Source organism: Schistocerca nitens, chromosome 2 (genome assembly GCF_023898315.1).
Source record: "Schistocerca nitens isolate TAMUIC-IGC-003100 chromosome 2, iqSchNite1.1, whole genome shotgun sequence".
Lineage (NCBI taxonomy): Eukaryota > Metazoa > Arthropoda > Insecta > Orthoptera > Acrididae > Schistocerca > Schistocerca nitens.
The window spans coordinates 489262241-489277723 of record NC_064615.1 but is presented as its reverse complement, the minus strand read 5'-3'; the positions used below and the strand labels follow the sequence as shown (position 1 = coordinate 489277723).

General features: G+C 41.9%; 1 protein-coding gene across 1 annotated transcript in view; it reads left to right on the top strand.

Annotated features, from left to right (window-relative positions):
- The window catches only part of LOC126236431 (lysosomal acid glucosylceramidase-like), a 153251-nt gene that overhangs the window by 108862 nt on the left and 28906 nt on the right, over positions 1 to 15483 (top strand). The window contains exon 6 of the mRNA XM_049945733.1: positions 11673 to 11910. Coding sequence (XP_049801690.1) covers positions 11673 to 11910 — 238 coding nt within the window. The remainder of the gene's footprint in view (positions 1 to 11672; positions 11911 to 15483) is intronic.

Sequence of the window (15483 nt, the reverse complement as noted above, 5' to 3'; positions counted from 1 at the left end):
TTATAATACAGGAACCGCAGACTGATAGCTATGTGTGCAAATCTCAGGTGTAGTGAGAAGCGTTTGAAACTCAAAGTGAAAGCTTGTGGTGAGAAAATAAAATATCAACAAAAGTGTCAAAAGAAGCAAGTTCAGGAGAAAGTGACTCAAATATTAGGCAAATTGTTTTCAAAAACACAGATAAACTGCTTGTTGAGTGGAAAGAAATGAGCAAAATGGCAAATGGAAGATATTTGTAAAGCGGTTACACTTCGTGCTGTGTCTAGGAAGTGTTATTTGTTTTTAAGAAATCAGATCGGTTTCCCACTTCCAGGACTGTCACGCTCTTTCAGATGCTTTCCTGGTGTGCTGACAGACGTTTTGCAACTAATGAAAGCTCACTCATCTGTATTGACAAAAACTGAACGTGTGTGTGTGTGCGCTATCATTCGACGAAATGAATGTAGACAGCAATATTATTTATGATCCTGTTGAAGATCGTGTTGTAGGGCCACACAGTAACGTGCTATTTGTTATGGTACGTGGTTTGTTTTCTGGATGGAAGCAACCCATTTACTATAATTTTGACACACAAATAACAGCTGATCGGTTAAACAGTATTATCTGCTCTGTACAAGATGTTGGTTACGATGTTGTTCCGGTAGTGTGCGATCTTGGAACAAAAAATCGATCTGTGTGGAAAGATTTTAATGTGACAGAAACAAATTCCTGCTTTTCTAATCCGCAGTAGGAAAATAAACGAATCTGGGTGTTTTCAGATGTTCCGCATTTGTTTAAATTAATGAGGAACCACTTTCTGGATGACGGACTAAAGCTTCCAAGTGGGAAAATTGTTAATAAATCTATTGTAGAAACACTGCTCGCATTGGATAGGAGTGAAATGAAGTTGTGTCCTAAACTGTCACAGCGTCATCTCAGTGTCAAGGGGAGAGAGCGTCAAAGGGTTTATTTGGCAATGCAACTTTTTTCGAGTACCACAGCTAAAGCCATAAAGTACCTAATGCCTGAAGAAGAGGAAGCAGCAAATTTTTTTCAGTTAGCAAACGACGCATTTGACATTCTGAATGCTCGGAGATACAATAAGAATGTGTTATCATGTGGTTATGGGATACATAAGGATGTTCAAGAAAGAATATTGAGAGAACTGTATACGTGTGCCGAAAAAATGCGCGTAGGCAATGCAAATTACTTGCTACCATTTCAGAAAGGCATTATGACAACTGTTCGGTCATTATTTGGACTGTTTTCAGATCTTCAGCCGCTACAAATAACATATATTTTAACTGCAAGATTGAACCAGGATGCACTGGAAAATTTTTTCTCACAGATCAGAGGAATTGGCCATTTCCATTTGAACCCTTCCCCAACAGAAGTAAAATATCGATTACGGCTGTTACTGCTGGGACACAATGCTCATGACATTCCTCTGTCAAGTGACACATCAGTAGAGGCAGATGAGTGTGACGGATTTTTGACGTCACATCTGTTCACAGGAATTTTGCCTGACATGAGCGAAGCACTGCAAATGATAGATGGTGAAAAAGAGCTACGAGATATTAATTTTCCTGTTCAACCTGCACCAGAAGAATCTGCTGTCAAAGAGGGATGTGACTGCTCTGCAGAAGGATTCCGTTACCTGGCTGGCTACATTGCATATCGTGAAAAGAACTGTGACAAGACACTGGGAACGCCGTCTGCTGATATTTTAAGTCCTCCAACAAATGAAAATTATGGTTGGATTGAATTTCTATCTCGCGGTGGGCTTACTGTTCCAACACATGAGTGGCTACATAAGGTGTCTCAGTTTGAACTAATTTTTAATGAATTTAATGGATTGGATAGTATTTCCAAGAAAAAAAATATAGTGAAAACAATATGCACTGCTGTCCAAACTAAATATCCGGAATTTTCGTCACACGTTATAAAACTGTATGTCAGAACACAACTTTTCATTCGTATGCGGTTCCTTAATACGAAGCATAAAATGCAGAAAGCAGCAGCAGCACAGAAGCGGAAATCAAGACAGTGGCACTCTTCTTCTACTGCAAACATCTAAACAGGTAAATCAACTGTTTTAAATAATTTCCTGAGAACTTTTTGGTGTTATAAGTAGTTGCTTGTCCTTAGTAAGAGTCGCTTGCTGCGCTAGCCGCTGCCTCGCTTTGCTCCTACAGTGACGTCACTGCGCCAGCCAATCACAGCCGATTTAGCTTCGGGCCCAACCTCCCTTTTAAATAACCTTGCCCTTCCCTATCCTTCTCCTCCATGGCCCTTGCATGTGGCTAAATTCGATGATTCCTGCAGTGACCTTGGACATAAGGATATGCTGATGTTGCTGTTAGCGAGATAAGACATGCATAGTTGCATCATTTGACAGTAACTGGAAGTGCTGACGTATGCTTCATCAGCGTTTCCCGCCTGTCCTCTGCCTGCCCTATTACTGATGGTGATGCGTTGCTGTGTGCACATCATGAGACCTTTAGTGTCCATTCTATCGTATTATGAGACGAATGTGGATAAAAGTAATGGCTTAATAAATCCTTAACTACAATGGAAAGAACAAAAACGTGTTAATAACTTACACGCGCATAGAAAACATCACTGTGCAGTTGTTCTGAAGGGGCAACGACTTCAGTCTGCCGACCTGCAAACTTTAAGTGACACACTACTGGTGTGGCACCACAGTCTTCAAGTGCCACGGGTGAAGGGGCAGTTCTTAATCAGGATCATGTGACTTCATGCAGTACCATCAAGATTTTGTCTGAAGAGGGAAGCTTGGAAGCAAAAATCTCTCAAAAAATTGTGCTTTTCAAGGTTCACAATGGAGCCTCTACGAATATCTTTGTTCCCTCCCCTACTGCGTTGACTCTGCAGATAGGGGTCAAGTTGCTTCTTGTGCACTCTGCCAGCAGGGATAGGAAACCGCTGACCAAGCCAATTTATAATTAGTATGGAAGGCTACCAGTGCGTTCATACGACAACCCCATGCAATTAGGACTTGCGGTATGTGTTTGACTATCTAATTGTCTATGGAAGTTGAACCATAAAGTTTGGAGAGAAAGTTCTCCCATTTCATTTATAATAGTGTTGGCATCTCTAGGGTCCTGTATGTGCCCCTTTCTCTGAGAGAATAAAGATGTGCGATGTTTGTTACACGCGGGAAACTTTTGCATCCTGCAGGTACACTAATGTATCCAGTACTCGAGCACTTGCCTATCGGTGATTTCGAGAGGAGGTGTAATATTTTGGTATTAGCTTTCGATGGACGTAGAGCCGTAGGCAGATAAAACAGACGATCCAGTGCTTTCTTCCATATAGAATACTGTGCATCTTTGAGTTGAGCAGAAGACAATGCTATGTCATCTTCTGCATAATATCTTTTGGAATTTCTAGTTACTGTTAAAGTTGTACAGATTACGTACAACCGTGAGGCATGACTGGAAAAATTTGGAAGTAACATGTATTTATGACCAAAGGAAACTTAGTGTTTTGGAATCTGTTGGATGGGAACGTATTAAGGAGTGCCATGATGTGGGGCGAGTTCAGGGAGTTGCCAGTTGCGAACTGTGTAAGGCATCTGGAGCCAGACAGCTGACTGTCGTCCTTATGAAATACAGCTTTTACTTAAACAGTGACTTAAAATGAAATTCAGACTTATTTAGAGAGCCATATACTTCTATTTTAAGGGGCTGAATTTTGTCGTCATTGTCATCATCATCGTTGCCATCATCATCGTTGCCATCATCATCAAGAACTAAACCATTTTTTGCTCGTTATGCTCTCAATTACTTTGATCCATATATTTTCTTTCTTCCCTATTTTGAATAATATTGTATCAGAAACTTTATACAGTTTTTGTAATGTGTATCTTTCGTTATTTTTAATACGAAGTTTGTTTGTGTGATACACATACTGTAGTTTATGTAGCTTTGTGTTCACATCATCACTTGATAAGTAAGTAATAATAAACCTCAGATAAATCATCACTAAAGCAGCAGCGGAGGTGGTATGGCTGTGGTGAGGTGGACAATGACTGACGGCCAACTCCACGTGGAGACAAGGCCTTTCAGATCAGGTACGATGTCATGCACTTCAGGATAGGCAGTTGGTGGTAACTCAGATTCCAGCGAAGTTGCTGAACTAACACTACTTTTGCGATGATAAATAGACACTAAATTTCTCCGTGATGATCTGTCTGATACGAAGGAGGTTCTTGAAAATTATATATTTTTACTGTTGAAACTAAGTGTAATCATTCATTTTTCAAATGCAGTGCATCAGAGGTAAAACAGAGCGTCGTTGTACCTAACTTTTACCAGCCCGGCTAGCCGAGCACATTAAAAGGGTTAGTGGAGGCTGGACTGCCCCAGATCGAACCTGCAAGACGGATTAACGACTTGTTTTTAGATGATTTCGCACATCCAGCTAGGTGGACATCAGGCTGATGCCAGCGTCCCCTCCCCCCCCCCCTCATGTTCTCACACGGACATGAGATTTACTCTAGACACAGACTGAATGGTTACACAAATTCGTCCCATGGGGAGTTGTGGCACCAGGAAGAGCATCAGCTATCGCTGACACTGTCAAAATTCGCAGAACACTGCTGATGCAGTAGGTACAAAGGAAAGGGAAAGGGTGAGGAAGAAGAACAAGATTGTATCAAAGTTTTATTTGCTCTCGTTTCATTTTACTACCACGACATCTATGTAAAATTGACAGTGCGAGCAAAAATATAAAATTCATAATTTCTACTTGTAAAAAGTTCAGAAAATTCAGCTATAAATATCGAACAAATGCAAGACTATGGCAGTACATGAGCTTTAATTACATAATCAAATACAGTGAAGATAAAAGTTAAAAATGAAAACCATTATATGTAATATCGCTAGTTTTTATAAAACAGTTTTGAAGTGTAATATGTGCTATTGCACGTTAAAATTTATCCCAATACCAATAAAACACAGTCTTTATACTGTGAGCACAACAAAACAATCCATAAACATCTGTGTGTCATGGAATCTATTGTGATTGCACGAGAAGCTTATCTTTAATGAAGAAAATAACTGAGGTCCTCTTTTATAATTAATAAGGAGCAGCAAACCCAAAGGTAAACATCCAAAACGGAGTTTCTTTACTTTTAGAGAAATACAATAACGGAAGAATCCAAGTACTAACATATCAAGATAAATATATCTCTACTTACATGTATGGATGAATAGACACTAATGACGATTAATGGAGAAGTAGACAGCGTGACAAATCGATGTTTGGATCGGATCGGGAGGTGTGCACGGATAGCTGAATGGTTAAGGCGACCGCTCTCCATAAGGGGGCAATCTGGGTTGGAACCTCGGTGCAGCACAAATTTTGATATGTCACTACCATGTGGTACATCTATACTTAACACAGCTGATGCCAAGCAATTAGCGTCCAGCGAATTTATTTCGAAGCAAATATAGCTCTTTCAGCCGTAAAGCTACCTTGAAAATAGCTCCTTCATAGCACCTGGCCAGCATATATTAACACTTTTTACTCAATACTACATAATGGCAGTATTGAGAAGTCAGCATTTTAGCTTCCAGTGATGAGCCGGAATATCAGAACCACCAGCTTAACGGCGTGTTGGCGCACCTTTAGAACGCAATACAGTATGGATTCGACAACTGCGTATCAGATCTCGTGAGGTACACATGCTGTGCTGTGGGGCGATCGCTATGGTTGTAAATAAACAGGGCACTCCGTACGCTCCGATAGCATAGCAGACACTTTCATTGTTCCGAGGTCACCGGTTTCAACAGTCTTATGCTGCCATCGTACGATCTCACCACACACACAAAGATAGCAACAGGGAAGGGCGACTGCAATTAATTTCACCGATTCCATGAAAAACAAAATTCCACATACCTTACGGAACTTATTATAAAATTGTTATATTACATTACATGAAATCAAAGTATAAACGGCACTCTACACATATACACATCTTGATAAAAACCCGATTGATAAAATGCACGTATGTGGCAGAAGTCATACAATAGATAAAATCAAATTACAGTGAAATGAATACCCCTAGCTGCATACCGGCGTTAAGTTAACGGGGGCAGTTGAAAATGTGTGTCCCGACCGGGACTCGAACCCGGGATCTCCTGCTTACATGACATTTTTTTTTGTTTTTTTAATTTCATTTTGTTCGTTCCATCTGATCTGGGCGGACATCGTAAGACATCCATTTCAGTTCGTCGTTGATCCATTAACTCAGTTTTTTTATTACAGAGGGCAGCTAACCCTCTGACCGAAAACGCTGAGCTGCCATGCCGGCTGTCCATTTGAGCCACCGAGGACACATAGTGCGACTGCAGGGGCTTATCTCCGGCACACCTCCCGTGAAACCCACATTCTCAACTTATTGTCCAGCACTATATTCCTTGGGTAACAGAATAGATATTGAATTTAATTGATGAAAGGAGAAAATATAAAAATGCAGTAAATGAAGCAGGCAAAAAGGAATACAAACATCTCAAAAATGACATCGACAGGAAGTGAAAAATGGCTAAGTAGGGATGGCTAGAGGAGAAATGTAAGGATTTAGAGGCGCATATCACTAGGTGTAAGATAGATACTGCCTACAGGAAAGTTAAAAGAGACATTTGGAGAAAACAGAACCACTTGCATGAATATGAAGAGCTCAGATGGAAACCCAGCAAAGAAGGAAAAGCAGAAAAGTGGAAGGAGTATATAGAGGATCTATACAAGGGCGATGTTCTGGAGGACAATATTATGGAAATAGAAGAGGATGTAGATGAAGATGAAATGGGAGATACGATACTGCGTGAAGAGTTTGACAGAGCACTGAAAGACCTCAGTCGAAACAAGTCCCCGGGAGTAGACAACATTCCATTAGTACTACTGACAGCCTTGGGAGAAGCATCCATGACAAAACTCTACCATCTAGTGAGCAAGATGCATCAGACAGGTGAAATACTCTCAGACTTCAAGAAGAATATAATAATTCCAATCCCAAAGAAAGCAGGGGTTGACAATTGTGAAAATTACCGAACTATCACTTTAATAAGCAACGGCTGCAAAATATTAATTCTTTACAGACGAATGGAAAAACTGGTAGAAGCCGACCTCGGGGAAGATCAGTTTGGATTCCGTAGAAATGTTGGAACACGTGAGGCAATACTGACCCTACGACTTATCTTAGAAAATAGATTAAGGAAAGGCAAACCTAAGTTTCTAGCATTTGTAGACTTAGAGAAAGCATTTGACAACATTGACTGGAAAATTCTCTTTCAAATTCTGAAGGTGGCAGTGGTAAAATACAGGGAGCGAAAGGCTATTTACAATTTGTACATAGCTGAGCGGTCTGAGGCGCTGCAGTCATGGACTGTGCGGCTGGTCCCGGCGGAGGTTCGAGTCCTTCCTCGGGCATGGGTGTGTGTGTTTGTCCTTTGGATAATTTAGGTTAAGTAGTGTGTACGCTTAGGGACTGATGACTTTAGCAGTTAAGTCCCATAAGATTTCACACACACACACAATTTGTACAGAAACCAGATGGCAGTTAAAAGAGTTGAGGGGCATGAAAGAGAAGCAGTGGTTGCGAAGGGAGTGAGACAGAGGGTATTAGCCTCTCCCTGATGTTATTCAATATGTATATTGAGTAGGCAGTAAAGAAAACAAAAGAAATATTCGGAGTAGGAATTAAAATCCATGGAGAAGAAATAAAAACTTTGAGGTTCGCCGATGACATTGTAATTCTGTCAGAGACAGCAAAGGACCTGGATGAGCAGCTGAACGGAATGGACAGTGTCTTGAAAGGAGGATATAAGATAAACGTCAACAAAAGCAAAACGAGGATATTGGAATGTAGTCTAATTAAGTCGGGTGATGCTGAGGGAATTACATTAGGAAATGAGACTCTTAAAGTAGTAAATGAGTTTTGCTATTTGGCGAACAAAATAACTGATGATGGTCGAAGTAGAGAGGATATAAAATGTAGACTAGCAATGGCAAGGAAAGTGTTTCTGAAGAAGAGAAATTTCTTAACATCGAGTATAGATTTAAGTGTCAGGAAGTCGTTTCTGAAAGTATTTGTATGGAGTGTAGCCATGTATGGAAGTGAAACGTGGACGATAAATAGTTTGGACAAGAAGAGAATAGAAGCTTTCTAAATGTGGTGCTACAGAAGAATGCTGAAGGTTAGATGGGTAGATCACATAACTAATGAGGAGGTATTGAATAGAACTGGAGAGAAGAGAAATTTGTCGCACAACTTGATTAGAAGAAGGTATCGGTTGGTAGGGCTTATTCTAAGGCATCAAGGGATCACCAGTTTAGTATTGGACGGCAGCGTGGAGGGTAAAAATCGTAGAGCGAGACCAAGAGATGAATACACTAAACAGATTCAGAAGGCTGTAGGTTGCAGTAGGTACTGGGAGATGAAGAAACTTGCACACGATAGAGTAGCATGGAGAGCTGCATGAAACCAGCCTCTGGACTGAAGACCACACACACATATTCATAGTGTCCCTGCCCATTATACTCATTACTCTCGGCGTTACTGCCGATTCCCGTAAGAGTTCGGGCAGTGTTTGTGCATCCGCACAGGAGAAGATGGTCCAATGGCCGGTGAGCCATGCGTATTTGGGGCGAACGTGACTCGCAAGCTTGCTGCACAGCACTACGCTGCCGGAGGAGTGTTGGCATAGACGCGGCAGACTCACTACAAAGTTACCGACCTCGCCGCTGGGTGGCGGGCGTAGTACAAGCTAACTATCAGCGTACTAGAGTTACAAGTAATGAACAGCGGAGTGTCAGAAATGAACGTTGATCTCATAGACTGCACAGTATAAGAATTAGCCGTGCCGCCTGACAAAACGTAGAAAATTACGGAAGAGAAGACATCCTCTACGTGCTGTATGACCTATCCACATACCCACTATTACGACACATTCATACCTTTAATATAACTGTAGCCGCCTATATTACTTTTTACAGTATACAGGGTGAAGAAAAATTCACGCACTCGCACTTCACAGTGAAATTCCTCGCATACTAGCAATACAAAAATGTGTCTCACAAAATACGGCCTACGTATATTTCCGGAAGTAAATGAACGTTAAAGATTGGCAGTCTGATAACCCTGTAATCACATGTGCGGTAACTATCTGTGTCAGCATACAGCAGTAGTGCTGTGCAGCTGGTGCCGAGGGGGGCGTTTTGGGTTAGCGTGGAGGAGGTCGAGGTCTCGAACTGCGGTCGACGCGTATCTGTTTGTCAGTTTCGTTCTCCCATATGGTACTGTAGTAAACACATTTATTAAGCCACACGTATCCGACATTTACATAGTACATGTTTGGAAATTATTTGCAAATCACTTTGGTAGCCCTATTGGTGTTGTAAGGCCGCGACTAAATGTAATGGATCTCAACGCGGCAAGAATAATAGTTGGTACTAATCGGTTGGACTACTGGGGGAGGGTACACAGAAAACAGATCTGCAGTAGAGTAGATGCAGTGGTGTGAAAAAATCCGCGTACACGACGTGCAAAAGGCTTCTTTAAAAGCTGACCAGTGAAAACGATTGTACATCCATTTCATGCTTTGTAGACGACCCACTGTAATGGCTGGATGAGGATTAATACACCACCTCAACGTACCGCGCAAGCTACGTTTAGAGAGAGGGAGAGAGAGAGAGAGAGAGAGAGAGAGAAAATCCTCGACCTAACATCGAACCCTTGACCTCCTTCATGCTAACCCAAAATGCTATTCACTGCAAAACCTATGCACCACTAGCCCGGTATACTGACAGTGGTAATTTCCGTACATGTGATTGCACTGTTGACAGCCTTCCAATTTCCAATCTTTAACATCCATTTACTGCCGGATATGAGCGCAGAGCGAAATTTTGTGAGAGACATTTTTGTGCTGCTAGTGTGTAAGGAACCGCGCTGCGAAGTACGAGTGCGCGAATTTTTCCTCACCCTGTATATAATATCGATTCACTCTGTAATGGATACCTCGTACCCAGTAACACTTGCATCTGAATTAGATGAGTACTGAAATAAGTTCAGCTCAGCTTGATTTTGTGGTTCTTTCGGACACCCCCCTGTCCCCTCCGTTTACGATTTGACTTCATGTAATGAAACACGACAATTTTATAACAAGTTCCGTAAGTTACGTGAAATTTTATTTTTTTACATAATTGGTGAAATTAATTGAATTTCCACCCCCTATTATAATCTTATGCTGTCCCTTACGTCAGATGATGCCAGCGTAAGACTGTTGAAACTGGTAGTCTTGTAACAATAAAAGGGTGTACACTGGGATTGCAGCGTATGAAGTGTGTTGTTCGTTTTCTTGGTAAACATCCGATGGTAGGTGGCAACAGATGTCTGCACAAAGGTCACACAACAAATTACCGGTGACCGGTGATTTGTGGACGTAGAGTTGGCGCCTAACAGTGTCCCACATATGTTCAGTCGGTTTGAAATTAGGCGACTGTGGTAACCAAGACATGTACGTAATTCTATTACAGTGCTCCTCAAACTGCTGAACCTTGTGACACGAACAAATATATTGTAGGAGACTTCAAAATAGAGCAACAAAAATTATGCACAACTTCTTTCAGTTTCTCTGTTTAAAATATATCCTTTTGAAACAGTTTTCAGTTTTGTGTTGTTAGTATCTCTTCACCTACTCACTTTCCATTCTTCAGGAGTTATAAGCAAACTGATGAGACTTGCCACACAACGTATGTCCATAATTGTACTGGCGAATGTCATAGGATTCTACCAAATCGCATTGACTGCAACACAGTCGAGACGACTGGCATTGATGTGGAGAGGTGCGGCAGACAATTAGAATGTTTAGACGGTACAACAGTTTTTACGAGATACGATTTGTTTATGGGAACTGTTGGTACAAACATTTTGTACTACGCTGCATGCATTTCAAAAAAATGCAAATGATAATCTTATGACATACAGAAAAATATGCTGTACTATCACTGCTGCAACTCGTACTATGAATCGAACTTCCTCTGCCACATATGAGAGCATCCACAAATGCTTGAAACCACAATTACTTGCCGTAGAATGCAAGGAACGAAATTATTCGTCTTGATGTCAGATATCCACTTCGTATGCATATCTTGATCGGCCGAAAATAGAAAAATGGGAACTTTGTTGTTTTCGTCTTAATTAGTGCAACACACTGAAACACCATACCCGGTCAACGTTCTAAATCGTAATATTAATTGCTAAAGACAGGGTAAAGCTCTGAAGTACTATGAATTACGTAAGAAGAGAATGATACAGCAAACAATTTATGGGGCGCCAACAAACAGTCCTGTGTAACTGTCATCTGCCCGTCCAGCGCAACTGTTCGTCCGAGGCATGTCGCGTCACTCCCCGTTTCGAGACAGCTGCAGGGCCTCGTTCGCGAAGTGGGGCTGGGTGAGCGCCTCACTTTTGCTCAACTCGAGAACGCATCCACGAACTTAGTACCACCGCTCTGGACACAACAGCGAGTGCCCCTCCCAGTTAGCCAGGCTTATGACAAGGAGTCCACTGCCCGACAGATTAAAATTAAAGCAATGAGTGAATGGATAGGGTGACAGATTTAGGCAGAATGACGACAACCTCTGTGATCGTCGCTTGTCGCCGGCAGGTTCCTGAGGGAGTACTCGAGGCGCGGCGTGGACGTGTGGGCCGTGTCGCTGCAGAACGAGCCCACGTCCGGCGCCGTCGTCACCAACGGCCTCAACAGCATGGGCTGGAGTCCGCAGTGGCTGCGCCGCTTCCTCCAAGACTTCCTGGGCCCCACGCTGCAACGCTACTCCGATCTGGCCGACACAGAAATCATCGTCGGGGAGGACAATCGCGACTTTTTGCACTGGTCCGAAGAGGTGAGTCTCTCCGTCTCCCGTGGCAGTACTTTTAGTTACTTCTCTACAAATGACGATAAAGATTATGTCGGATATAACGGACGTCATACAGACCTACAAGCAACACGTACAGGTACAACAGGAGTACACTGGGATTTAAAAGTAAATTTTAATGTGGAAGTTCGGAACTATGTACCAGAGGTGGATCTGATTCATAATGACTACTTTTTGTGCGTAAGAATATTACCTGTCAAACTAACTTACCTCGTACTGAAGGCTGCACGAATTTTTAATCCACCAAGACGTCTTTACTAGAACTCCTAACTCTTTGATATTATGCCATGCTTCTAGAACAATTTCGTAATGTGAGACACTTTAGTATATATTTAATCCATCCTTCATCCCATACTTCTCCCAGATCTGCTAATCCTGTTTCATCACGACAGAGATACAATAAATTGTGTATTTCTTGCAACATTCTCACAATATCTTGCTGTGATGAGGAATGGACACAATATTTACAAAAATAATAGAATATTTCAGTGTCTATAAAACTAACCGTTTGCATCAATACCTATGCCGCATCTGAAATTATCGGCTGAAGCGCACGCTGTCAAGTTCGCTTTCTTTGTGTCTTTTACAGACACACATACACGTACACACACACACACACACACACACACACACACACACACACATACACACAATCTATCCACAGATTCATCAGTAACTGAGGTTGACGTTACAGAATTCTTGTTTTTTAATTACTTTTATTGTCTGCTTGCACCTGTAACTCACCGAGGTGCTGATGATTAAGTTTTGTGGGTGCATAATTTACTCCTTTCTGTGCCAAAGCGACAGCTATGAAGAAATGTCAAATGGTTCAAATGGCTCTGAGCACTATGGGACTCAACTGCTGAGGTCATTAGTCCCCTAGAACTTAGAACTAGTTAAACCTAACTAACCTAAGGACATCACAAACATCCATGCCCGAGGCAGGATTCGAACCTGCGACCGTAGCGGCCTCGCGGTTCCAGGCTGCAGCGCCTTTAACCGCACGGCTATGAAGAAAGGAAATCGTTTTCATTTCTTAGTATAATACTCACATACCTACTGCCATTTTAAAATTTTTACCACTTCGCCATTGTCTTCGTTTCCCCTTTACTCAGTATCAGGTCGCATTGGGACATTAACGGTAGTTTTGCGCTTTCCTCTTTCTTTCTACAGTTCTTTTTCTATAACTGCCTTGTTCCAGCTAGACTCCTTCTTCTTAAATGCGTATTTCTTGAGTCAATCTATCTCGCTCTAGCTCTCCCTCTTAACCTCTTACCCTGAAACTTGTCCTCCATCATTCGTCTTGGTACTCTTCCATCTTCCATTCTCTTTATATGTCCCAACAATTTTAACCTGTTGTTCTCTGTTCTCTCATTCAGCTTTGTACACCAGTTTCGTTCCTAACAGTTTCATTTCTTACTCTGTCTCACCTCGCTTTCCGTAACATACTTCTTAGTTTTTCTGTTTCACTCGCTTGGGTTCTACTCTCCCCTCTTCTTTCATTGTCCAGGCCTTCGCTGCGTATCTCAGTGTGGGTGTAAAGTACGTCTTGTAGAACACTACCCTGCCCTTCATTGGCTCCTTTCTTTCTCAGACCAAGCCCACTAAGCACACAATGCTAACATCCCTTATTAGCAACAAATGTCACAAGGAATTACGTAAAAGCATGTGGTTTCCTTTTCGTATGGTTGGTTGATCAAACTGTTGTCCTCAGGAGATTCAAATGGTTCAAATGGCTCTGAGCACTATGGTACTTAATACCTGAGGTCACCAGTCCCCTATAACTTAGAACTAATTAAACCAAACTAACCTAAGGACTTCACACACATCCATGCCCGAGGCAGGATTCGAACCTGCGGGGCCGGAGTGGCCGAGCGGTTCTAGGCGCTACAGTCTGGAACCGCGCGACCGCTACGGTCGCAGGTTCCAATCCTGCCTCGGGCATGGATGTGTGTGATGTCCTTAGGTTAGTTAGGTTAAAGTAGTTCTAAGTTCTAGGGGACTGATGACTTCAGCAGTTACGTCCCATAGTGCTCAGAGCCATTCGAACCTGCGACCGTAGCCGTTGCGCGGTTCCAGACCGAAACGCCTAGAACCGCTCGGCCAAAGTAGCCGGCTACTTATCAAGTAATTATGTGAACACAAAGCTACATAAACTACAGTATGTATAACACACAAACAAAATAACACAAGATACCCATTACAGAAACTGTCTAAAGTTACTGATTAAATATGATTCAAACTAGGGAAGAAAGAAGATAGATGGATCAAAATAATTGAGAGCATAACGAGCAAAAAATGGTCCAGTTCTCGATGATATGCTGTCAATGACGACAAAGTTTACGCTCTTAAAATAGAAAGTATATGTTTCTTGAAATAAGTCTGTATTTCCTTTTTAGTCACTGTTTCAATAAAAAATGGCTCAAATGGCTCTGAGCACTATGGGACTTAACTTCTGAGGTCATCAGTCCCCTAAAACTTAGAACTACTTAAACCTAACTATCCTAAGGACATCACACACATCCATGCCCGAGGCAGGATTCGAACCTGCGACCGTAGCGGTCGCGCGGTTCCAGACTGAAGCGCCTTTAACCACTAAATAAAAGCTTCAGGAGATTGATATATAGTTCGGAATGCATAAACTGCGTGATAATTCTCTTCCTCATTTTTATTTAATGAATGCTTCGAAGAGTATAGCATTGCGTCGAGATAGTAATCCATGTACCACTAATGAACAAAACTACGGAATGCAAACTGTTTGACAGCTCAGGAAAAGATGCTGAAACTAGTTGTTTGATGGTTCGATAAGGGGCAATATAAACCAGAATGGGTATACATATTGAAGCGTTATGGTTAAGGTTAGATATTTCTCTCGCATCGCTCATACGTCGTTCATTTGACATATAATGGCAGCAATATCGTGTCAAACCCTTACAGCCTCAATTACACATGCGCCAACGTAAATTTACTAACGTATCTTTAAAGTGTTGAATTATGTACCTCTGAGAAAATTCTTCCAAAATACGCACTGTCAATATAAATTCACCACTGGTGGTTTGGATACCAATACATTATACTCCAGCCGGACGTGGTGACCGAGCGGTTCTAGGCGCTTCAGTCGGAAACCGCGCGACTGCTACGGTCACAGTTTAGAATCCTGCCTCGGGCATGGATGTGTGTAATGTCCTTTGGTTAGTTAGGTTTAAGTAGTTCTAAGTTCTAGGGGACTGATTACCTTAGGTATTAAGTACCGTAGTGCTCAGAGCCATTTGAACCATTATTCTCCTGACTGCTGTCCTCGCACACTTGCGCTAGTTAAACATATGTAAAGCTTTTCTTCTGTTCATTCCATATCGTCGTGATTGCTATATCTATCTATGCTGAATTCCACCAGAATACTCCACCTCTGGTGTACCATTGTCGATGTCCCTGCATGCAGGTTGAGGGACAGAGTTGCTACTGGCTGGGTGATGCCGCTCGTCTCTTTGAATGCTTTTAAATTAATTTATAATCCCTATGTTGGACTTTATATTTCGTAGA